This window comes from Crinia signifera, chromosome 5 (genome assembly GCF_055691185.1).
Source record: "Crinia signifera chromosome 5, ASM5569118v1, whole genome shotgun sequence".
In the NCBI taxonomy this organism is placed as follows: domain Eukaryota; kingdom Metazoa; phylum Chordata; class Amphibia; order Anura; family Myobatrachidae; genus Crinia; species Crinia signifera.
This window is the reverse complement of record NC_139221.1, coordinates 119,814,094-119,841,190: the sequence shown is the minus strand read 5'-3', so window position 1 is coordinate 119,841,190 and position 27,097 is coordinate 119,814,094. Positions and strand designations below refer to the sequence as shown.

At 41.2% G+C, this 27,097-nt stretch overlaps 1 protein-coding gene across 6 annotated transcripts in view; it reads right to left on the bottom strand.

The window, feature by feature from the left end:
* Positions 1-27,097, bottom strand: part of MAK (male germ cell associated kinase) — a 172,473-nt gene that overhangs the window by 30,532 nt on the left and 114,844 nt on the right. For 5 of the 6 annotated variants that reach the window (XM_083187931.1, XM_083187930.1, XM_083187929.1 and 2 more), the window contains 6 exons: positions 17,866-17,948; positions 14,539-14,671; positions 3,865-4,036; positions 3,527-3,694; positions 2,072-2,353; positions 1,563-1,744 (listed from right to left, as the gene is read on the bottom strand). In XM_083187931.1, coding sequence (XP_083044057.1) covers positions 1,563-1,744; positions 2,072-2,353; positions 3,527-3,694; positions 3,865-4,036; positions 14,539-14,671; positions 17,866-17,948 — 1,020 coding nt within the window. Of the gene's footprint in view, positions 1-1,562; positions 1,745-2,071; positions 2,354-3,526; positions 3,695-3,864; positions 4,037-14,538; positions 14,672-17,865; positions 17,949-18,628; positions 18,709-27,097 lie in introns of all 6 variants that reach the window. The other variant, XM_083187933.1, reaches the window with a different exon arrangement.

Below are 27,097 nucleotides of genomic sequence, written 5' to 3'. Positions count from 1 at the left end.
AATTTCATGGCTGTTCATGATCTTTGAGGGCAGATTACTCTGGAACCAAACGTTCCAGTTTCACTGGACCAAAATCATTCAAAGCCCACTCAAAAGTTCTTCAACATGATACTTGTCTCATGAAAATGGGTCAGTTGGTTCCTAAGATATAACCGGTTAAATTAGATAACTGGTTAAAGGGGGGAGGGGTTGTTTTCTCTCCCCCTCACACCAGAAAATGCAGGGACTAGGCTGGTGTAAAAGGGGCCAACCTGGGAATGCATTTTCTGGTGTGAAAGGGGTATTATTTCAAATAGCCAGGACCTGAATAGAAGCCAGGCTCTGCCACTGTCAGTGGCTATCACTTCTGCCTGGCGGCGGCTGTCCCCCATTTACCGCGAGCATGTATTCCCCCTTGGCAATGAGCATGTAATCCCACATGGCAATGAGCATGGAACCCTTGGCAATGAGCATGTAGATAAGCAGCACTTATGTAGCATAATTTTTAATAGGCATTATAGTGTTTGGAACAATACATAATGGACATCCCAGGTGTTTACAGTCACAGAGGCTGAATAGCTATTCAGGCATTATAGTGTTTGGCACAATACATAATGGACATAATGGTGTGTAACTTAACGTGTAATGGACATTATGGTGTAAATGTTTAATGCGCACCTTTGGCAGACAATGTCCCTGTTTATGAAGCGTATTGTGAATTTTGGCTTAATCTGTGTGGCATTATGTGAATTCTGGCTCAATCCGTATGGCATTTTAGGAATTTTGGCTCAATCCATTTGGCATTATGTGAATTTTGGCTCAATCCGTGAGGCATTATGTGAATTTTGGCACAATCCATGTGGCATTATTTGAATTTTGGCTCATTCCATTTGGCATCATGTGTAAGGGGCAAGTATAATGGGGTCTAGCATTTTGTTGCATAATGTGTAGAAGTTGTATATGGTGTGGTACACAACACTCAAGGACACTCCCCCTGTTGAGTGGCCAAACCCCTTTTCCGGAGCGTGCCTTCGGCGCGTGCACAACTACATCCTTCACTTTTGTCGCCATGGTGGGCCTGCGTACTTTAAATGCCAGGGCCTATTTTTAATTCCATTCCCACCCTCTCTCTGCCGCTCTCTTAGCATGTACACTGGCACCACTAACACCGACCCTCCCCCACCCAAACCCTCTTTTATCATGGTGCCCCCCCTGTCATTTTATCCTGGATCCGCCTCGTAGGCTGTGTATGATATATTTTATTGATCCGTTTCGGGATATGTCGCAAGAGATATCATGTAGTGTGTTTGCCCACTGACTCACACTGAATAGTCACAAGCCTAAGAAGTCTTACACTGCTCAAAGGCCACAGATTCTAAAAGTCTGCCAGGTAAAGTGAAAGTAGTGCTGGTAATGCCATCCTAGTTCACTAAATGCCATCATGATCTCTTCTAGAATTAAATGCATATAACCAATCAGCTTCAAGGTAGCATTTATCAAGTATTCTATAAAACAGGTAGAAGCCGATTGGTTGCTATGGGCTACCCCTCATTTCCCCAATAAAGTTTAAACAGTATTCTTACTCATATGCAGAATCTTCATTTTTGTTCTCTTTAACCATAGCCATGCTGGGCTTCTTGGAAAATGACATTCCAAAGTTTGTGTCAAATTCATCCCAGCTATCCTTTATAATGGACTGGCCCCAGCGTCGTCGTCCGTGTTTAAGGTTAACAGCACTGTTTTGTGGTCCACTGGCTCCTGACTTCTATATTATAAAATAAACATTTTCAGCTATACAACTTTATTTCTAAATGAACTCATTTATGGCGTATAACAAAAAAAAGATTATTAAAGTAGTGCAACTGTAACTTGTTACCCCCACGAGCAACACTGATGGTTGTTAATGCCAGCAAAAAAAGGCCTGACAAACTACAAATGCAGTAAGTTGACAAGCAAAGCTGAACAAAAACCCACTATAAATAAAAAGCAGCTGCAAGAAATTGTGAAGATTATATTACTATACTAACATGCATTAAGGTAGCATGAATGTGAGACACACACATATACACACCGTCACAGTATTGTTACTCACTGGAGAGATGGTTTTGCGGATGTTGGGTAGAATCACTTGGGGAGGGTTAGATGGCAGCTGGTTGTCAGCTGTGTTCTGTGGCAGCTGGATTTGCTGTAGTGCTCGTGGGACGGGGGATGTCTTTTCTGGTACATCAGGTGGAGAAGAAGACAGCTTTTTTATCCCGGTTAATGGTTGCGGTTCACTGAATTGTATTGGTTTATTTAAAGGCTTCTTCTGTTCTATATGTTGTGATGGTGGTCCTAGTGCTTGTCCAACTTGAAAATAAGGGTACCTTAAAGCCTTAATACAAGAACAAATGGATTAACAATCATCCTTTTTTTATTTTCTAAATAATATACTTCCTCTGCATTCTACATTTTAACAGCATACAGCGAATGAGTTTGTAAGAATGCATCCTTTATTTTTCTTGCATTAGCCAATGCTAAAAAGCATATCTGACTATATAAAAATAGTACCATGTTTCACTTTTACCATAGACATATTGTCCACAACATACAGGCACTTAGCTGATAACCAAATTTATTTTGCACTAAATCCAAGTTCTATCCCCTACCAACCACCCACACAGATAGGGGAGACAGGGCAGTCTGTACTTTTACACTTTTAACATAGACCATTACATTAAAAGGTATGAATAAAAAAGGAAAGGGTATATAAGGGTGGTAGCCTCTGGATGTAATGCTGGGGATATTATAATTCAAGCTCATTTTTTATCTGAGTCCTTGCTAAAGGGTGTTAACACACAGAGGGCCTGGTTCTGGTTTGTTAGGTAAGATGCAAACATCGCAGCTTACCCGAGCACCTGAAACGATGCCATGCTGAATCCCCTCGGAAACATGCGATTGGATGTGTATGAGAACACATTCCTTTGCATGAGCCGCTAGCAAGATAAATCTTTCGATGGTTGCCGACCATTGAATCATTTGTCCTGCCTTCACAAATAAAAGTCAGTCTCAACTAACTTTGATTTGCGAGCAACGTCACATGACATCACCCGCACACCCCGGCAGGCATCAGCCCGACCACGTACCCATGGGAACAGCTAGCTTTTTCATGGGGACGCCCATAAAATGCAGGACGTTCTCATGGGCAATCCCTGTCCCCATTCGCCCCTCCCCACAACGAATGGCCCGGCGTGTAACTCGCCAAGTCCGTTTGTTTCTGGGCCCCCAAACATCGGAACGGGGCCCTATCCGAGTAAACTAGAATTACCCCCAGAAACTGTTGAAAGTTGTGTTTTGTGATTGTGTTAACAGGGTTGATGCACCTGTTAACATACTGGCTATCAGTGAAACGTGAAAAGGTAAGAGGTGTCCATACACTAGTACAATATGGCCCTTTTCCACATGATTCCGAGCCATAGGGCCGATAACTCATGTGAAAAGAGTCATATCGTGTGTGATTTACCTCCAATTCTGATGTCAATTTCAAAGGAAGCATGATGACAAGTACCTGGCTGGCTGTAGGACGTTTCTTGGGATCCCATTGTAACATGTCTCTCATTAAAGTCAATGCCTCTTCACTAGCATTGGGAATAAGAGTTTTCAAGTTTATAGGTACACATTGTGGAAAGCGGAAATTCATGGATGCCGCAAGCTGATATCCTTCAGGCCAATCACTCTATGGAGCACAATAATGGGTTATTTTTCATTACTTCATTAAGTACTAGATTACAACATAAAATAACCATATGAATATTCTATTTGTATTTGAATATCAATTAATAGTCAATATATTACTATGGTCAGTTTATTGCTTTTAATTTAGTAGGTAATAGAAAACCCACTCACTTTCTTTGGTGTACCTAGAACCTGACAAATTTTAAAGATTTCATCAACCTCGCTTGTTCCTGGGAAGAGCGGTCTCAGTGTATATAACTCAGCCATAATACTGCCAACAGCCCAAATGTCTATGGGAGAGCTGTACATCAAGGATCTTAGCAACACCTCTGGAGCTCTGTACCTGAAGGGAAATAAAATGGCACTGCTAAAACAAATCCTACAATCTCAGCTGCAACAGTGTTATATATAATTCATATTAAAAAACCTATAAAATCCCTTATTTAAAAAGCTATATTTATTAAAATGATATATAATTATAGATACACAATAGGATCAGTAGCCCATCACACACACACACACACACACACACACACACACACACACACACACACACACACACACACACACACACACACACACAGAAAAAAGAAATTTTCAGCAATAATCTGGTCAATGAGGGGATATATGACATGTCATGAAGCTCATTTGAGCACACTGTAAAGAAGCTGTTAAGAACTGACATTAGCTATTGGCATAACTGTTAAGCAGCCACAACGGTTAATGCATTTGTAACTGTAATAGCTCCTATTTTTTCAATTATTTAAAACAAAATCACTCAATATGAACGTTTTATACATGCTAAAATTTCTTACATTAAAGCAGACCATATGTTGATTTCTAAGAAGGCATAGTTTAGCTTTAGATAACCAAGGAATCTGCTGATGATTAATACAGGTGGAGAAATGCATTTTTAAACCATTGGAAATGAGGGGCAGCAGTGATAAGGACGGAGAAGTTAGCCAGAGGAGAAGTGGCCCATGTCAACCAATCAGCACTGAAATAACATCTATAATTTGCATAATATAACAATTATACAGAGCAGCTACTTCAGTGCTGATTGGTTGCCATTGGTCACTTCTCCTCTGGCTCACTTCTCCTTCCTTATCACTGCTTCATACATCTTCCCATGAGAGAGAGACAGTGTCCTACATCTACACAAGAAGCATGTGGCCTGGCTGGTGCCATGCCCCCACTAAGTTCTAGTAATTGGAAACACCAGTGGGAATGGAGAGTAAAGCACTTGGATGGTCACATTTCTCAAATATGTTTGCAAGTGAAGCATTGAAATATAGAGCTGCACTATTGATAAGAATAGCAGCAATATAGAGAAGGGACATGTATAATCCTGATTGTGACATGTGAGTATACACAGAGGTCTCTTAAAAGTTGGACATGTCTATGTCCTAGTAAAGCTACGTGACTGACACCATTTTTTGCTGACACATACTAACTCAGCAAATTTCTAGCAACTGGACTATTACAGCTACTAAACGTTGTATTCAAATAAATAACTATTGCTGCTAACCACCTAAAGAATTACCATACTGCATATATGTGGTAATAATAAAATGCTTAGATGAACAAGGAATAAAAGCCCTGTACACTGGGTGATATAATTAGTGATGTCGATCATTTGAGCCCCACTCTATCTGTGCACGTCCCCGCCGTCGCTTGTATCGGCAAGCGTGTATGCACTTGCAGATGCTGGCACCCACAATCATACAGATGTGCATGGAACTTAAGCCTAGTGGTACCGAAGTGTCCACTTACAGTGCTGCTGTTTGCAGTGTGGCGGCAATGTTTGCCATGAGAATGCCCCATTATGCCATTCAAATTAATGTAAGCCATGTGCACATGCAATTGCCTCCTATTGATTTGTATGGTAGCTGGCAGTGAGACGACTGCATTCTGCATGCCACAAATAGCAGCATGCTGTAGCAGGACATCTGTATACTGAGAGATAGACTTAAAACTATTTATATTATATGTGTAAAGGGTTGTACACACGGAGAACTTTTAAACAAGAGATTTTGACTAGATAGTCAAAATCTCCTAGGTTAGCCAAAATCTCCCTATTTTTCTCCTGCTTAGTCAATATTGTCTAGCAGAAATTGCTTAGCATAGATAGGTAATTTTGACTAGATCATAGATGTCATTACTTAGACAAAATCGCTTAGTCAAAATCTCCAGTGCATCTAGCCAAAATCTCTCCCAAAATTGCTTAGTCAAAATTGTCCTTTAGTCAAAATCTCCCCGTGTGTACACCCCTTAAGAATTGTGGGACAATAGTTCAGTGAAATTTTATACAGTGTATATGTAGATTTTTGTTTTTCATTATGTAATAAATTAGTTAATACATCTTTTAATTGGTTAAACAACACACTTTATTTTTGGTGAATGTAGTTCTCCCATGCCTCGGGTACCTCAGCTAGTTATTTATATGGGAATCACTGTCTACTAATAGTATACTATAAACACATACACACACGCTATAAACAAAGTCAGTAAAAATATGACACAAAAATTAACAGTGAAATACACTGGAGTTGGGTTTGATGACCTTTATTTAAATAGTGAACATTTATTTCCATCCATCGGGTATAACCCAATATGTAATATTTTCATCAACCTTGCAAGGGGGTTAGTTTTCCAAATACCTTATTTGCCTCATTATGCAGCTAATCATAATGCCAACTGATATAAGTGAATTGTCAAACTATAATATTAAAGACCGACAATTCATGGTGGATACAGAATTTAAATTACTTAAATCTGTGAGTCTTTGTTATAGGAATACTTTTTTTTAGATACATCTTTATAAATACTATATATATAGAACACATTTTGGACTATATGGTCATGACCTGTCTTTCTTTATCTGTCAATGTTGTTTATCAATAATAACTAGCTTCTCAAAACAACAATATCTAGTCAGTCATTGGCAGGTTTTCAATGCTGTGGGCGAGTGGTGACAGCGAGCAGAGCTTCCTGCTCGCTATCACCACTCACCCTGACAGTATTCAACGCAGCCCCCTCATACGCCAATTCCCCCTCGCTCCATTTTTTGAGCGAGGGGGAACTGGCGTATGCGGCTCCTGAACCAGCGAGACTCGCGGCTAAGTACAGCGAGTTTCCTGCATTAGCCGCGGGTCTCGCTGTTTTGGGGAATTCTCGCCGTCCTGTGACGGCAAGGATTTCCCCAGAACATTGAATAGAGCGAGCGGCCGGTGCGGGGGTTAACCAGCGAGGATCGCTGGTTTTCTGCAATCCTCGCTGTTTAACCCCCTCGCTGGCCGCTCGCCGCGGCATTGAATACACCCCATTCTCTCTATCTGGATATTATTGATCATTTACAAATTGACCAGGTTGTGGTGCAATTATCAATAGAACCCAATTAAAATTTGCAGTTCAAAATGAATAGCTTGAATTATTTTGCCGTCACTTCTAGGTTTGTGCTACAAATCAAACTTTGCAATTAAAAACCATCAAAGTATCAAAATGAGGTTGAATGCTTTCCAGCTGGATGGCATAGGTTTGGTTTATTCATTTAAGCTTATTTTAGTTTTGAATTATTGCAAATATAAGACATTTTAGATTAAAACAGGTTCATAAATATATAACTCATAAGCATATATTTTTTTAAACAAGTAGTTTTTATTGGTTTTCAAAAAGGAAACTAAAAACTTGAAAAATCAACAAATACCTGGTATTGATGCTTGGCTATTTATTACACCTGGAGTCTCCTATTTAATCCCTTTCAGATAATGATTCTTTCTTCTACACTTTCTATATTCTCCTGCATTCCATTATGATGTATTATGTATTATAATTATATGGATCTCAGGTATTAGATTTTTTTCCTATTCTATCTATGCCTTTGAATCTTGCTTTGCAACTTTATTTTGTATGTGTATAGAAAACACATAAAAAAAAAAAAATACCCGGAAAGACAAAATATTTCTGTGCCAGAAAATATGCAAGGAGAACAGAGACCACAGAATAACAGGAACATATAATGAAGACAAACGCACACCCACTGCCCTTGTTGCAATAACCATAAAAACCTAACAAATAGTACAGGGGGTGGCCACGGCAGTGAGGGAGTAAGGAGGTTGTGGGAGCTCTCCGGCGAGACATCCGTCTACTAGCTGGATTGCTGTGCTGTGCGTGCCCGGGTCTGATCAATCCCTTCCGGGTCATCTGCCGCGCGCTGTGCCGGGAGTCGGAGGTGAAGGAGCTTAGTGTCTCTTACAGCAGTGAAGACGCGACTGCTCTACAGCGATACCCGCTGCCCCTGGACGCCAGTGAGAGCGGTGCTAACGGAGCGGTGGGGGCTGCATGGATCTACCCGGTCCGGGGTCACAGAAAGACGGTGAGAAGGGAGAGTCCTGGCTGGCTGAGGATTTATTGTGGAGTGGCTGTACCCGGGGGAAGGGGTGAGCGTGCAGACCCACTCGGTGTGAAGGGAGTGCGGTAAAGAAGGTACAATTCAGTTGCTGACTAATCCTCTGAGCAGGGCGAGAGGTGCGTCAGCGCTCTGTGAACCGTGCACTATTTCTGCTATTTTGTCTGAACAATATGGGGAAAACCGGTAATGCAACTGCTGCAGCAGCAAAATTAGAACGGTTTGCCCGCTCGCAAAACAATGCAGTACAGACCCCGAATACTACCCCACATACCACACCATCAAAGTCTGCAGCTCCCCCAGCAACTCCAGAAATATCATTGCAGCAGGTTTTGGAGGCAATAGCCAATAGTGAGCATCGTCTCACCGATAAAATAGATGCAATCCAGTCACAAATTTCATGTCTACAAACAGATCTTAAACGCACTAATGAGAGAATCCAGGACACAGAAAACCGTATTTCAACCCTGGAAGATGAGAATACCAAAACTGGCGTTAAGTTAAAAAACCTTTCACTCCAGGTGTCAGAAATGAGGGCCAAATTGGTAGATGTAGAAGGAAGGTTGCGGAGGAACAACCTGCGATTTATTGGCCTACCTGAGCGTGTGGAGGGGACTGATGCAGTGAAATTTTTTGAGAAATGGCTGACGGATGAACTGGGTAAAACATCTTTTTCTGCACAGTTTGCGGTTGAAAGGGCGCATCGTATCCCTTTCAGACCCTAACCACCTGGTGCCCCCCCATGTACAACTATCATTAAACTCTTGAATTTTCAGGATAGAGATGCAATTTTGCGCCTGGTCCGTGAAAAGGGTCAGCTGTTGTATAATGGACATAAAGTTTCAGTTTTTCCAGACTTTGCTTTGGATGTTCAACGTGAGCGAGCCAAGTTTGCGGATATAAAAAGAAGACTGCGCGATTGCAAGTTGAAGTATTCGATGATTTATCCCTCAAAACTTAGAGTAGTTAACGATGGTGACTCTGTTTTTTTTTCCACTCCGGACGAAGCCGCAAAATGGCTTGATAAATGGCTACCGGGCCGGCACCAGCAGGCGTCTAGTTAGAATAATATGACTGTGGGTTTTTTTTGTGAATATTTGGGTAGTAGTGGTTTAAAAAGTATGCCAAGTAGTGGGTGGTATACGGGGAGGGGGGTGGGACAGGGTTCTCTATGGGGTAATATTTTTCTATATGTACTGTGTTGTCATTTTTGTATGTATTTTTAAATTTTGTATCTTTCAGTCAAGTTATGGTATTGGAGTATGGTGAAGTGGTACATCTGCAACTTTCTTCTTTCGTACTGGCGTGGTACGCCCGGAGAGGAGGAAGTAGCCCTGCCCTTTATTCCACTTTTTTATGGTTAAATTAATTTCTTGGAATGTGCGTGGTCTTAATAATAAAATTAAACGTTCTTTAGTCATTGACCACCTTAGGAAATCTAAGACAGATATAATGTGTATGGTGGAGACCCACTTGATGGGGGGGAAGCTATTGGCATTAAAAAGGCCTTGGATAGGGAAGCTATTCCATGCCCCATTTACCTCTTCCTCTCGGGGTGTCTCAGTACTGATTAGGAAATCTTTAGCATTTACATGTAATAATTCTGTGATAGACCCGTCTGGTCGCTATATTTTTCTCGATTGTGTAATTAATACCCAGCAATTATTATTGTTGTTTGTTTATATTCCCCCTCCCTTCAGTTTTGATGTACTGCTGAAGGCGGCGGAATTTGTTGCAACACATCCACAAATTCCAGTCATCTGTGCAGGTGACTTCAATAACGTAATGGATCCCCAATGGGATAGATGGAGATCCATTTCAACAGATAAAATTAAGAATACAAAAGCTTTTAGCAATTTTGTGTATGACATGGGCTGGGTAGATATCTGGAGATTACGAAATCCAACCAACCGGCAATACTCCTGTTACTCCGCTACTCATCAGGCATTTTCGAGAATTGATCTTGTTCTCGTATCCAGAGATATAACCCCGAGGGTGGAGAAAGTGGGATATCTGGCTAGGGGGATATCTGATCATTCACCCATAGAGTTGGACCTCTCTGAATCAAAGGAGCTTGGTCCAAGGTTCTGGAAATTTAACCCTAGCTGGTTGCAATCTTGGGAACAGGGAGATGGGATTCTTCTCCAATGGGAGGAATTTTGGGATTTAAACTCTGGGTCTGCCTCTGACTCCATCACCTGGGATGCTTTTAAGGCTTTTGTAAGGGGAACTTTGAAAAAGCGAATAGCCGAGATAAAAAAAAACGATAGAGAGTTTATCCTTAGGCTGGAAAGGGAAACAATTGTCAGAGAAACCAAATTTCTAATTGATGGTATGGACTTCTCTAGACTTGAGTGGCTAGAGTCCCAGGATAAATGGTTGCAGGCATTAAAATCCCAAAACCAGAGAGTAATGTCAGCTAGATCCCATAAAAACTATCAATTTTCTGATAAGCCTGGGAAATACCTGGCCTTTTTGGCTCAGGCCGAAACTTCCCCAAATAAAATAGATTGTATACAACAAGAGGATGGAACTAAGATTCATGCTACCCCTGACATCGGTCAAGAATTTATACGTTACTTTACTTCTATATATACACATCACAGCTGAGGACTACCCAGTTAGACATAGAGGTATATCTTGCCAAAATTCCTATTCCGTCATTAGAACAACAAGAGACGTTAGAACTAGAAGCCCCATTTACCCTTGAAGAGGTGAGGAGAGCAATAATTGAACTACAGTACCTAATAATAAATCCCCTGGATTAGACGGTATACCAGCCGAATTTTATAAGAAATATATTGATTACTTTGCCCCACTTATGCTACATACTTTCACTTCATGCTTTGAGGAGAATAAACTTCCTCCTTCTATTGTAGAGGCAAAAATAAGCCTCATTTTAAAACAGGAGAAAGACGGGACTAAGGTCGAGTCATACCGACCTATATCGGTGCTAAACGTGGAGGCAAAGGTATTGGCTAAAATATTAGCAACTCGCCTTAATAAACATATTCTAAAAATTATCCATCCCGATCAGAGTGGATTCATGCCGGGTAAATCAACAGAGCTGAATCTTCGGAAATTACACAGCCACCTACAGATTCCCGGGGCTGCTGATACCCAGCCTGCCGTTGTATCGCTGGACGCCACTAAGGCTTTTGATGTCATTGAGTGGCCGTACCTATGGTCGGTCCTTAGGGCCATGGGATTCGGCCCAAGATATATCAAATGGGTACAGTTATTGTATACGAATCCCCTGGCTCGGATTTCAATTAATGGTTGGACGTCGACTCCGTTTCAGCTGACCAGGGGAACAAGGCAGGGGTGTCCATTATCCCCTGCCTTGTTTGCCCTGGCAATAGAACCACTGGCATGCTTATTGAGGGCATCCCTATACAATCGGGGATTTAAGGTTGGGGATGGCTCAGATGTGGTGTCTCTCTATGCAGACGACCTGTTGATCTATTTGTCCAATTTTGGCACCGATATACCCAAAGTCCTTGCAGTAATTGATAAATTTGGGGACTACTCTGGAGTGAGAATTAACTGGTCTAAGTCCCATATCTTGCCCATTAAACCTGAACCTATATCTCCTTCCTCCCAACTACTCCCACTAAAGGCTGTTTCCAAATTTAAATACCTTGGTATATGGGTGACAGTAGACCCAAAAGAATTTATTCCCTTAAATGTAGCACCCCTTCTGGTATATTTTGAGTCAAAATGTAAAACATGGAGAAGACTCCCCTTGACAATGATGGGCCGTGCAAATTTAGTGAAAATGACTATACTACCAAAAATATTATATGTACTAAGACAGTCTCCAATCCACATCCCCAGCACAATATTTCGCAAGCTTAATTCCATTATGGTTTCATTTATTTGGAACAATTCTAGATCAAAGGTTAGACTCAAGGCATTGGTTAGAGATAAAGAGCTGGGAGGGATCGGCCTACCCGATTTTAAAATGTACTATCTTGCCTCACAACTAGCACAAATGAATCAATGGTTTGATGAGAGCCCCGCAGTTGGATTGTTGGACGAATTGGTGAAGGTATCCACACCCGAGATTAAACCAGCTTCTAGGCTGTTTCAGGGCTATATACTCGCTTCGGACACACCCCTAGTGGTTCAGACCATAAGGGTGTGGAATGAAGCAAATAAAATTGTTGGGTATACTGGTATTGATCCTCAATATCCAATAGAGGATAAACGGATGCTCAACAATTCCGAAGAATTGCAATTCACCCGAGTTTGGGGCCCATATCAGATTAACTGTCTTAGTCAACTTTTTATAAATGTGCAGTTCAAGTCATTTACTCAGCTCAGTAGGGAGTTTAGTTTACCAAAATCCTATTTTTTCCGTTATTTACAATTGAGAAGCTTTCTGGAGCATCAGTATCCCAACTTAAGATTGAGCTTTAGTGAATCACCCCTAAAAAAGCATGTAAAATCTGAGGTAAAAAAAAGGGTATCTAAGATCTATAGAATAGTCACTGCAGAAGCGGACCATGAAGACTTAGAAAAGTTAAAAATTAAATGGGAAGAGAACCTGGGTCCCCTAAATGAGGATGACTGGCGAGTCGCGCTGTCAACATATGCTAAGGCCCTATCCTCCATAAAAGTGCAACAAATCCAACTTTACATATTACATCGTGCTTATATGTCCGCTTCTAGATTGATTAAATTTGGCTCCGTATCTTCAATAACCTGCAATAGATGCAAGGCCTCCCCTGGTACTTATTTCCATCTCTTATGGGAATGTCAACCCGTGTTAGAATTTTGGGGGAGGGTCAAGAATATTATTATACACACAGGGGTGGAACGGGACCTCCTGACTAGTAAATGCTGTATTTTGAATATCCTGCACCGCGACGAAGTTGAGTCGACGTTAAAAATCTATATAAGAAGCTTGTGTTCACTGGCAAAGGTCTTAGTTTCCAGATACTGGATGGCAAGCACGGGCCCCCCGATAGAAGAATGGTTAGCACTAGTAAACTACACAATTGAGCAGGAATATTATTTGGCGGTTAATCAAGGTACACTTAGTAGTCACAATGCAGTATGGGTTAAATGGAGAGCCTCAAAGTACTGCATTTATAAAAAATAACACATATTATTTTAATAGAGTCAAATGTGGTGATTAAGATTATGTGAAATATTATATACACTATTGATATTAGAAGGAGAGAGCAATTTTGGTAATATGCTCTCTCCCTTATATAACATTTGTGCACCCCCTCTTTTCCTTTTTTTTTTCTTTTCTCCCTCTCCTATCTTCTTTTGGGTTGCTACATATTACCTTGGGGTCCGAAGGAGGAAAAAAGGGGAAAAGAAGGAAGGAAGAGTGAAAACTATAGGGCTGTTGAATATTATCTACATGGCCCAAGGCTAAAACTGTTAACAATCAGCTTGTCTGCCTTTGTATCAGATACGTAACCTGTATTGGTGTCACGGTGTAGGGATGTACTATATATAGCATAATTAAAATCTCATTGATGGATACTTTTCCACCCCTGATAGGCGTGAGCAACCACAATTAACCCTATCCATGCTCCAATCTACCAATGTTCAACTTTATTATCTTACTTGACTGAATGTTATTATTGTTTTGTGATATATATTTTTTTTTATAATTTTTTTTTTTTTTTCTTTGTGTTTGTATATATGTCATTGTCTTACTCTTTTTTAAAAACTGATAAATAAAAGATGAAGAAACAAATAGTACAGGGGCAGGGTGTGGTAGCATCATAACTATAACTGTAAAAATAAACTATAGTAAGAGATTAGGGAGCATTCCTATAAGCAGACCTCCTGATATCCAGTGGGGATCGGTACTATCTATTCCAGGCCTGGGCAATTGCGGCGCTCCAGATGTTAAGGAACTACACATCCCAGCATGCCTTGCTTCAGTTTCAGCATGGCCACATAGCAAAACTAATGCAAAGCATCCTGGGATGTGTAGTTCCTTAACATCTGGAGGGCCGCAATTGCCCAGCCCTGATCTATTCCATAGCTTGTGAAACTTAAAGTATAGAAAGTATTCCTACTGCTATATACATAACATTCAAGATCAATAGTATCAGTAAAAGTGCCTGTCCTTTATGAATATCAGAGTAATCCTTGACACAATAATATAGGGTTAAAGCAACCTTAGTAACCTTGGACAGGCCTATGTCATATTTATAAATCGTAGCATTAAAAAGCTCAATAATAAGTCCAAACAGGCATGAGATTGGGATCACAAGGAAAAAACACTGGGACATTAAATATAGGTGGTATTGTTAGTAACAGCAGTAAATCTTCACGGAAAGGTCTAGTAATAAATGCTTATTTTATACAGTCTTTGTATATATTTGCATAATGCAATCTCTACATGTACACCTGTATGAATTATTTATGTGACTTCATATAGAAGGAGTAAAAATGAGGCATCATACCACCGGGTGGAAACATAATCTGTATAAGGTGGCTGCGATCGCAGCTCTCGCACTAATCCAAAATCAGCAATTTTCACAAGGTCAGGACCCATACATAGAAGGTTTTCTGGCTTCATATCTCGATGAAAAAAACCTAAATTAGGAGGAGGGGTAAAAAAAATATATTTAAAAAAACAAACAAAAAAAAACAAAGGTGTACATCAAGTTATAATTTTGACATTTAAAAATGATAGAAGAAATATTAAAATGGCTGCATACAAAGTTTTATACTTCGAGTGCTTCTCTAAGTAAATGTTAGTTTTCAATATATGAAAATAATCAATTAATTAGTAATTTGGATGAAAAGAACTCCACTGAAGGAATATACGAACATGGAAAAAATACAATGGAATTACAGGTCATGTTCTTATGTTTTACAATTTGCTCCAATGTTAACTGGTATCAATGGCTCATGTGTACAGCTGCTCGGTATGGCAAACAGTCATCCTACTAGTCCCTCCCACTACCACCACCACCAATAATACCGACTTTCCAGGCACTCAATTCAAATTGTGGAGGTGGTATTAATTGCAACAAGGATGATTTTTTCATAGACATCCTTCATTTTGTAATTGGCAGCTTCAGTGGCTAATTGATTCTGGCCCAAATAATTATTTAAAACTTAAATGAGGATCCAACAGCCATAGAGTGGAAATAGCAAATGTATACATTTTAATTAGGAATGTCTTAACAATTTAAATATAGAATCATGCCCATTCTATTCCAGATTCCTATTTACTTCCTTTATTCTATACTCTTATAAAACAAATATAATTAAATAAAGCACCAGTGTACATTCCCTATGCACACTTATCCTGACTAGTAATCAAACTCCAGGGCCACATGTGCCATAGTCAGACATTTAACAGAAGAGCTATCTGTAATTATGTACCATATGCTTGCTATTTAGCTGTCATTGACTCAATGGCCAGTATTCAATGCCTCTGATTCACCGTATTTTCTGGCGAATCAGGCAATTCGCCGGGTTTACAGCAAATTTTCTCTCAGAAAAAACAATTCACCCTATTCAATGAACAGAATTTGCTGCAAATGAAGAGAGAATTACTGCCGATTTGCCATTTGCGATTCGCCACAATTCGCCGGTGTTTTTCAATGGGGTTTTTAGTGGAATTCGCCAGGTGTTTATTCAATGCTGAAATGGAGAACTGCTTTCTCCATTGATTTTTGCCATGATTCTCCATTTCACATTCGTCATCTTTTTTAGGTGAATTGGAATGTGATCCTTTAAAATGATGGGTTTTTTTTTGTTTTTTGGGTGTAAAAAAAAATCAGTTATTTAATTTTTTGATGAGTCTTTCTATTTTTTTAACTGGACAAGTAACACAAATATATTTAAAAATTTTTTTTTTTTTACATACCATAAGCAGGTCACATTACATTACAGCTTTGCTGCTGACTCACTTACATATTGCAGGGGGGCCCCGCTGATCTCAAATAAGGGTTGCAGGGACCCCCTGCCCGCTGGTGGGTGGCATGCAGTGGGGTCTGGCAGCGCATGGTCATGTCAGGTAGCGCTGGTGGGCAGGAGATCCCTGCAGTGTATGTGAGATCTGGAGCCGGAGGTCTGCTATTGCTGCTGGACCCGTCCCTGGCCTGTGCGGGCTCCCCCGCCGTGACTCCGCTGCATCCACTGCAGTGGCAGTATAGCCGCAGAAGCAGGGGAGAGAGCCGGGAGCGCTATTCGCTGTAGGGGGTAATTTTCGCTGTCAGGGCTGGAGAGCCCCTGACGCGTTGAATAAGACGGACGGGCGGCTGCCCGGTGAATTGCCCTACAGGGAGAATTGCGGCGAAAGTGCAGCGAATCCTACACAGGATTTGCTGCCGCCCGCGATTCTCCACATTGAATACCTGCCAATGAGTAAAATACACAACTTTTTAAGCAAAAGATTTGTACAGAAATTGAGACACGCGAACTGAGGAATATATGTCAATAATACATTTAATTTAAAGTCAATAATACAGTTTCAAAATGGTAATATGTGCAGTCTGATAGGTGCAGAGTGAATTTACCGGTTACCTGTCTGACACGTTTTTAGAATCGTTTAAAAATACTGGGTCCATGCCGTTTTTGCGGTGTGAAAGCAGCATAATAACAGTCTTGCCTGTTCTATGTTAACTGAATAATAGTCTATAAATATAGATGGTTTATAAAACTTAATGAAGTTATATAAGCGTTTGGTACTTGTGTAGTTTCACGGCGGCACTTCCGAGCAGATTGTATGCAAATCGCATGTGATATTTGCATATGATTTGCATACGAATCGATCTGCGATGCAATTTAGCACATCGTCAAGTAATCCGTGTCTGCTCACCACGATTCGCGCTCGTTTTCCGCACTCGACACACATTTTAAAATCAACTTCACGCCGATGTGGATAGTGGGGGTATGAACAGGTCGCGAGGACGCGTACCACGTCCCCTTGCCACGCTTCAGGCTGACGTGGATAGTGGAGGTGTGCTAAATCGCATTGCAGATCGAATAGTATGCAAAGCCCATGCAATATTTGCATGCGATTTGCATAAGATGCGATCCACAAGGAAGTGTCGCAGTGAAACTACACAAGTACACAAGTCTTACCATAGATAGTATAAAGATCTATTTTTAGACTCCATAAGGGCTGATTATGCACAATAATTAATGGATGCGGGCAGAGGAAACCTGTCTATCTTCTGGTTAGGACACAGTTTTCCCACATGCCGCCTCAGGAAGCAGTGAGCAGAAAGGCGTGCCCGAAAGGTGCAACAACAGAATTGTTGTCAGGCACCATCTAGTGGCAGCCATGGGTAAAAACGATTGAATAGTGAGCTAAATATGAAACAGACTGCATCTGAGGGATGCAAAAAAAAAATATATATATATATATATATATATATATATATATATATATATATATATCACACAGGGCCAGATTAACAATGGGGCGGATGGAGCTGCAGCTCCAGGCCTCCACATAAAAATAGACCCAGCATCAGATCAGCATGATGATCACCAGACAGACACCAGCTGGCCACATGGTTGCATTTCTGTTTGACACATATATGCAAACGTTGTACTTTTATATATCTAGGGAGACACTGGGGCTTACAGTGTATGGGTTCTACATGCCTACATGGCATTGGCTTCACCTCAAGGCCCATTTGGCCCTTAATCCAGCCCTGATAGCACATAATACATTTCAAAATGGTTTACAAAAATTAAGCAATATGATGGTTTGATAAATAAAAGAAAATTAAAATGCAAATCAAAATGGCAATCTATGTGCTTACCATGCTTGTGAACAAAGGCTAAGCCAGAAAGCACCTGAAACATAATGTTCCTTATTTCATTCTCAGTAAACATCTTATTTTCTCTGGTAGAACATAGAGGCACGGAAGCAGAAGCAGAAGAAGAAGAAGAAGAAGAAAAAATGAAAACTCATATTTACTTCATGGACATGTAATACCATTCAGACATGTCTGACCAGATGTTCTAAAGGGAATTTATTGTTGAACACCGATTTTCTGTACACTGGAGAGATGTTGCTGTACCGAGTAAAAGGGGATGACCAGACTAGTCTGACACCTTATCGTGACTACCAAAATGGTATTAGAGGTCCCCAGTGCAAGCTGCAAAAAGCATAGAAAAGAAGAGTGCAGATAAAGAAAGTATGGTCACAATAATCATATAGATAAGTTTCTCCTGATCACCAAGACAAAACACATTGGAGGCACAATGCACATTTTTTAAAGGGTATTGTGAATCCTTAGCATGTATTGGTTATGTCAGTAAAACTGATGCTTCTTGTTTCCCTTAGCCTACAGGGGTGCTGTATAATACGTAATGGAACACTACAACATTATTTTAAAATTCTGAATAAATAGATGTTGCCTTCTACATATTCCAAGGGCTTCATCGATGTCCTTACAAGTAAAGGACTCCACTGTGAAAAAATGGTCCCTATTCTATTTAAGACACTCAATAATACTGAGAATATACATTACCGAGAGAGAACATTATAAAGATTAAACACAACTCTCTGTAGAAACCTACCGTGCTTATGGATAAATGCTAGCCCTTGCAATATTTGATACATAATGTTTCTGATGACTGACTCAGGAAACAACTTATTTCTGTGAAAAGACAAATTAAACAATTCAAGCAAAAGCTTCAAATGTATTCAATTTATAAAAAATAAAAGCTTGTGAAAAGCCTTACTATAACTTTTTTTTGGTTTGTATATAAAGTTTACATATGAATGACAATTACAATGAAAATGTACAGCTCTTTAGACGGACATGTATTTTTGTTCATGGAAAAAATGTGATTATAATTACCTACCGGTAAATCCTGTTCTTAGTCCATAAGGGATACTGAGGTAGATTAGTACAATGGGGTATAGATGGGGTCCAAAGGAGCCAATGCACATAAAACTTCTTCAACTGGGTGTGCTGGCTCCCCCGCCCCCCCCCCCCCCCCCCCCCCTCTATGCCTTCGCCCCCAGCTCAGCTTAAGAAAACTGGGCCCAAAGGAAGGAAACATACATGCGAGGAGGAACAAACAGATACGAGTGGTGAGACAGGTAAGTAATTAAAATCTCATTTTCTCTGGCATCATTAAGGGATACTGGGGTAGCTTAGTACAATGGGGACGTCCCAAATCTTCAAGAACTGGCATGAGAAGATGACTGCAGCACCTCCCATCCAGACTGGGTATCTTCATGGTAAAACTTGACAAAAGGTACTCTTCCCAGACCACGTAGCGGGCCCGCAAAATTGCAAGGCCGAGCCACCCCAAGCATCCGCCCTGGATGACCCCACCGATCTAGTATGATGGGCCTTAAATCGACTGTGGAACAGGCAAAGCGGCTGAAGCGTATGCCTGCTGGATGGTTAGCCAAATCCATCGAGCAATAGTCTTCTTTGATGCAGGAAATCCCTTCTTTTTCACATCATACAGCACGTAAAGAATATCAGTCTTACGACCTTACTTGGAATACCCTTTTTGGCTAGGATGAACTGCTCAATCAACAGGCCGTTAAATGAAGCTGCTTTAAATTCGGGGAAAAGAATGGTCCTTGTTGTAGAAGATCCTTTCTTAGAGGAAGACACCATGGGTCTTCGACCGACATGCTTAGAAGGTCTGCATACCATGTTCTCCGAGGACAATCCAAACTCCACCCCCTCCTGTGTGACCTTCCAGAGAACCCGTGGAAGGCAATGGAATCTGAGGGAACAGGTACACCATCTGATAAGGCCAAGGGCTGGAAAGCACATCCACAGCTGTCGCCGGAGGGTCTCAGGTTCTGGAACAGTACAGCGGGAGCTTCTTGTTGATCCGAGATGCCATGATCTGCGGATAGACACACTGGTTCACGATCTGCTGAAATATCTTAGGACTCCCAACTCCTCAGACTCGTCTCCGTCGTGAGGAGGATCCAGTTCTGAATTCCGAACCACCGACCCTCCAACAGGTGAGGGGTCTGCAACCACCATAGCAGTGACAGTCTGGCTTGCGGGGAAAGAAGAATGATCTGGTGTAAGTGGTAACCTGACCACTTCTTTAGGATGTCGAGTTGGAAAGTTCTGGAGTGAAACCTGCTATATTGAACCACCTCGAATGAGATGCACAGACACCCTTTGAGACCTCAGAACTTCCCAGACCATGTCCTGAAGAGGTCTTGCTATGTCCTCTGAAAGGAAGACCTTCTGAGTCACCATGTCTAGTACCATTCCCCAAAACTGAAGTTTTTGTGATGGACTTAATAGAGACTTTTGCAAGTTGAGCACCCACCCATGGCGTATGAGCAACTGAGTGGAACAGTGGATGCTGTCCTGCAATTGTTCCCTGGACAAGGCTTTTATTAACAGGTCATACAGGTAGGGGATTATGTTGACTCCTTGAACTCTCCGCCATTACTTTGGTGAAAACCCTTGATGCCGTTGATAAGCCGAACGGCAATGCTTGGAATTGGTAGTGTTCTTCCTCCAGGGCAAACCTGAGGTATTAGGCTTAGTGAGGTGGCCAAATTGGGACGTGGAGATACTCGTCCTATATATCTAGGAGACACAAGTAACTCCTCTTTTTGTAAGCCTGAGATTACGGTGTTCCATTTTGAATACCCTCAAGTAGGGGTTCAGGGACTTTAGGTTCAAAATGGGCCTCACCGAACCATCTGGTTTTGGTACCACGAACAGGCTTCAGTAAGACCCTTGCACTCTGCATTCTATATAGCGTTCAGAAAGTGTTCTTTTCTCCTGATGAACTGGGAGACTTGTTTTGAATAATCTTCTTGAGGGAGTTTGTACAAAGAGACTAGGTTCTTCACCCAGGAATCCTGACAAGAGACTTGCCAAACCAGAGAGAAAACCTTAAGCGGGTCCCCACCTTGAGTTCCCCCACTAATGGAGGGCTGGGGTCATGCTGAGGATTTTGAAGCGGAGGCGGCAGGCTTACGTGGCTTCCCTCTGATGCCCCTGACAGCATTGGAAGCACCCATGGCCCTTTCCCTGAAAGGCTTGAAAAGACTGAAGAGCAGGTGCCGTATACGAACGCCTGGCTGGCGGAGCCGTGGACAGGAGGAAGATCGTCTTTCCCGCTGTAGCCTTAGAGATCCAGGCATCTAATTCAGCACCGAAAAGCCATTCCCCAGTAAAGGGAAGAGCTTCCACACTCTCCTTCGAGTCATTATCAGCAGACCATTGTCTAAGCCATACGGCTCCACGTGCAAACACCACCATCGTAGAAGTTCTGGCATTAATAGGGTCAACCGCCTTAAAGGAGTCCCAGGTGACACGTACTGTGTCCTAAATGTGTTTTACCAGTTTTTCTACATTTCTACTAGAGTCTTGTAGCTGATCAGCCCATAAATGTATGGCATGAGACATCCAACAACCAGCTATAGTATGCCTCTGGGACACTCCTGCGGTTATATAAATAGATTTGAGTGTGCTCTCTATTTTCCTATCTGCTGGTTCTTCTTAAGGTGGTGGCCCCTGGAAATGGTAATATTGTCCTTTTTAATAATCGCAAGACAGATGTATCCACTGCAGGCGGGGTCTCCCAATGCTTTCCGCTCTCAGCAGCGACAAATTTATGGAAATTTTAAATTTCTTATCAGGATTAGACCAGGGTTGTTTAAACAGACCATCTAAAACCTTAGAATCATGAAAAGTGATTATTGACTTCTTTTGTGTAAAAAAGGATTGAGTGGATTCCAGCTCTTCAGCAGGAATTTGTAAGACATCATGTATAGCCACTAAGTGGTTCTAAACCCTGTGCAGGAGGACTGTGTGTTAGGATCTTCCTCCTCTTCACCCTCTTCTAACTCCGAGCCTCTTCTACTGAGAATAATTCCATCAGACCACACTTATGTGGTGCCGGCACAGAGGCAGGAGCGGTATGAGGGTTATCTATTCTTTGCCTATTCAGGATATCCACATACTCCTTTAGCTCCAGTGTCTTTTGTTGTGTAGCCACAATCTGCTGAGACATCTCAGCCATCATAGATTTCATAGAGCTAAGCCAGGCCGGCTCTGAGAAATCCCCCCCAGTAGCTACACTGGTTTGGGAATGTTGGCTGCATTGCTCACACACTATAGAGTCAGCAGGGGAAGGGGAAAACCTAGTGTGGCAAACAGTACACAGTCCTCCTTTTCACCATGCTGACAGGAGAAAAATCACACATACAAATAAGGATACAAGCAAGCCTGCCCAAGATCATTATGTGAGGGGACCCAGAGAAAGAGGACACCAGCCCACAAGAGGCTTTAATTAGTGTTGCATATTTTGGCAGCACCAATATACAAACATATATAAGGGGTATTTTCACTTATAGTGCACCTCTGTACCAGATTTTCAGTGATGATCTAGAGCTGGGGCAGCCAACTCCAGTCCTCGAGAGCTACCAACAGAGCTTCCAGATCTCCTAACAGAATCACAAGTGAAGTAATCGGCTCAACCTGTGGATCTTTTAAAATGTGTTAGTGAGTAATGAATGCACCTTTGCAGCTGCTAGGTTGTCTGGAAAATGTGAACTGTTAGTAGCTCTCGAAGACTGGCATTTGGCTACCACTGATCTGGAGGGTCTCTAGAGGAGCTGGCATCCTGCTGCAGTGCTGTGAGGCAGAGAGAAAAGATGCCAAGAAGCCGCTGGTCCCAATCGGAGTAGGATCCACCCCCAACAATGGCGCCAGAGCCTACTTGTTATTTATACTGGCAACGTCTCCCGGAGGCCTAAAAGTGAAGTGCAAGCACCCCCTTTTACCTAACCACTGACCAGTCCACGCAGGGGAAAAAATGGGATCCCCCCAGAGAGGGTCCATATGTTCCCACAGCAGTAGTGCCGCATTGCTACCGGGGTCCCCCGGCATCTACTCACCACTCCAGTGATCTTCGGACGGAGCGCTAAGGGTGCACCGCAGCTGCAGGCGTGTGAGCCAAGTGCAGAACCAAGTGGTACACTAACCCGGGTGTCATGTCAGCAGGGATGGAGCAGGCACCTAAAGAGGTTGGTTATCGGTCCCTCCCTTAGCTCCCGCATAGCACGTATGCTGTTGTGCAGACAGCATACCCGAAATTAAAATAAATCAATAAAATAAACTGAAGAAAAACACTGAGTGTGAATCCTCTGCTGAGGGCACAATTTTCTAAACGGAGCTGGGGGTGGGGGCATAGAGGGAAGGAGCCAGCACACCCAGTTGAACAAATTTTTATGTGCATTTGCTCCTTTGGACCCCGTCTATATCCCATTGTACTAAGCTACCCCAGTATCCCTTATGGATGCCAGAGAAATTGTATTAGGGTATAATATCCTTAATACAAAGGATACTTTATATACAGCAATAAAGGTCCCATACATCTACAATTAATCAGAGCAATTTTCCATTTTGCCAATGGATCAGGTAATTAGCAAAATCCTACATCCTGGAAAACCTTGATTTGCCAAGGTTAATGAACAATGCAAGATCTTTGCCAAAGATTAGTGTTCGACAATGGAAATGCTGAATCAGAATGGAGGAATTGCAGGGTAGATGGATTGCAAACAATAGTTAATTTTAATTGTGATGTAAATAGCAGTATTTATACAGATTAGTACATATATTTTACTTGATCCTTCATAAAATAACCAAAGTAAAAGTAACCAAGGACTACATACAGATAAATGACTGCTCACTAAGATTTTCATAAAACAACCTCCTTTCAGTAATAAAGATCAACAAACACTACACTATTATGATTGCAGTTACACGCTGAGGTGGATATCCTATTAGCGGTGGTGATTTACTGCCGCCAATAGGTCTGGCTGATTCTATCCCATCTGCCCTGATGGCGGCATCCTTTCCCCCTATTAACAACTGTAATCAGGGATAATGCTTCTTGTGCCTCAAAAACATATTTCCGGCCGTGTGTTATATATGACACTTCAATACTGTATGATATATAAAATATGAATAATGTAATAGAATTCTATTTACTACTAACACAGTCATGCCTCAACTCAATGTACAATACTTTTCACAAATTTTAGGCAGGTATGGAAAAAAATGCTACAAAGTAAGAATGCTTTCCGAAATAGTGTCTATAGTTTATTTTGATCAATGAACAAAATGCAAAGTAAATTAACAGAAGAGAGATCTAAATCAAATCTATATTTGGTGTGACCACCCTTGGCTTTCAAAACAGCATCTATTTTTCAAGGTACACTTGCACAAAGTCACAGATTTTGTAGGATTATAGTCAGGTGTATGATTAACCAATCATACCAAACAGGTGATAATGATCATAAATTTCATATGTAGGTTGAAATACAATCATTAACTGAAATAGAAACTGCTGTGTAGGAGGCTGAAACTAAATGTGGAACAGCCAAGCTTTGCTATAAATGTGAGGTTTTGGAAGACAGTTTCTAGTCACGTCACAGTCCATGGCAAGACTGAGTACAACAACAATACCCAAAGTATATACTGCTTCCACAAAGTCTCTCCAAGACAAAGAGTACCAAGCAGACTGGGGCTTTGAGATGTGCTGCAAAAACGCTTTTGAAGAAGCACAAAAAACAGGCAACGCTAAGGACCATAGATGCAGTGTACGGCCAAGGAAACTTTGTGCATCAGATTAAAGACACATTATGCTTTCTATCCAGCAGTACCATCAGTTCAAAACTAGCAGAAACCAGTGAGACCCAGGTACACCCATCTGCTGTTCATAGAAGTCTGGCCAAAAGTCATTTTCAAGGAAAAATCTCTAAAATTTGGGCAACCTGCCTAGATCTTTCAACATTTTATACTTAGACAAATTGATTCTGTTTTGAAGGCAAAGGGGGAAATTTACTAAGATGTGTATTCTACTTCACATGTGATGTTGCTATGGGCAACCAATCAGAAACTACTTCTTTATTATTTAGCATCCTCTAGACCAGGCATGTCCAAACTGTGGCCCTCCAGCTGTTGTGAAACTACACATCCCAGCATGCCTTGCCATAGTTTTAGCATTCTCAAATAGCAAAACTGGGGCAAGGCATGATGGGACTTTTAGTTTCAAACCAGCTGGAGGGCCATAGTTTGGACATGCATGCTCTAGAACAGGGTTCCTCAAACTATTTTGCTATGGGACCCCATAAGACAATAAAAATATTTACAGGACCCCAGCAAGTTGCTGCAGAATGACCACCACATCACATGTGTAGTCAGCAGACAGCACAATACTGTACATGGCAGCATTGTGGAGGCACAACATGATGGAAGTCTAAAATAACAGTAACGCAACACATTTTTCAGACTCCTTAAATTACTGACTGAGATAAGAAAAGTCATCAGCCTGATGGTCAGCAACATGGAGTTGCGACCCCATGCTGAGAAGTTCGGGACCCACAGTTTGAGAACCACTGCTCTAGAAGATAGTAGACAGGATCTGATTGGTTGCTCATAGCAACATCACATGTGAAGTAGAATACACATCTTAGTAAATTTCCCCCAAAGGGTGGTCACACCAAATATTGATTAGTTTAGATTTCACTTTTGGTCACTATGAATTTTGTTAATTTATAAAACTTAATTCTTTTTGAAAGCATTCTTACTGAAGCATTTATTCCACACCTGCATAAAACGTTTGCACAGTACTGCATCTGCCGACGGGTGAATGAACATACACATGTCAATACACTCTATACATAAATAGAAGCCATACATTTTTTCTTTAATTTTATCCATGTTCATTGGTGGTCCAATGTGTCCGCCTCAGTGGTCATATTTATTTTAGTCTAAAATGTGAACTTATATAGCATTTTATTTCTTTACTGAAGATAAATCAAAATAACTCAAATACATCAAACATTGAAAGGGAGATTTTTGGTTGTTAATGTTAAATCCCTATTTCAAAGTCCATCTGGGGGACACCTCTAGATCTTTGTAGATTAACTTTTTGTATTATATAAGCTCTTTCCAGATTCAGCTAAAAAAAAAAAAAAACAACCATGAATAGATAAAAAATAAAAATAAGAACAAGATTGCATCCTTTTCACTTACTCAACCAAAAATGAAGTGATCTCAGCATATTTGGAAGCAAAGTCATGATACCTCTAGAACGCCTTGCCAAGAATGCAGAAAATCATGCTGTACCCTCCGGCAGCATTTCATACTTTTAGGGAGGGAGCCCCATTGGCATACAAAATATCTGCACAGCTGGCACCTGCACCCCCACCCTCTACCACCAACCACCTATAATCACCTCTGGCATTCCCTCCTTCCTTAGCCCAACTTCCACTGCAGATAGAATAGTGGTAAATTTTGGGGAGGGGAAAAAAAAAATGCAGGTACAACGTACTTGCTAACCAAGTGCTGACCTACTCCTTCTGCACTTAATTTAAAAAAAAAAAAACATGCAGAAATGTTACCAATATATAGTGTGATCTCCTCAACATTCACTATAATTCATTATCTAGAAGTGTCCACCAGATAGAGGAACGAGAAATATTAAACAAATTCCTTAAACGATGATAAGCTTGTTTTATGGGACAGATGTTTCATATGCTTGCAAGTGGCAGCATGTTTGACAAGAGCAACTCTTTGCAGAACGGTCTGAGAATGGATGCTGCAACAGAGACAATTAGGACACCCATTTTTTTAGTCACAAACAACTGCAGCTAAATCTCAAAAAAAATTATTATTTTGTATTCATGATCAGCTAGTGCCCCATATTATAGCCAATTGTCAAGTGGCTCCAATGTAGTCTGCCCAACACTTCAGACATGTATCCACATAAAGCCATTAGATGTCTTACCATTATAAATATATAGGTATTGTATGTAATAGAGCAGTATTTCCCATCCTCAGCCCTCAAGGCATACTAACAGTCCAGGTTTTAAGGATAGACCTACTTGAGCTCTGGTGACTTTAATAGTACCTTCATTTTTTGATTTATCCATCTGTGCTCAAGCATGGATAGCTTTAAAATCTGGACTGTTCAGAGTAAATTTACTAAAGCTTCTAAAATTGAAGAGAGGTGATGTTGCCCCTAGTAACC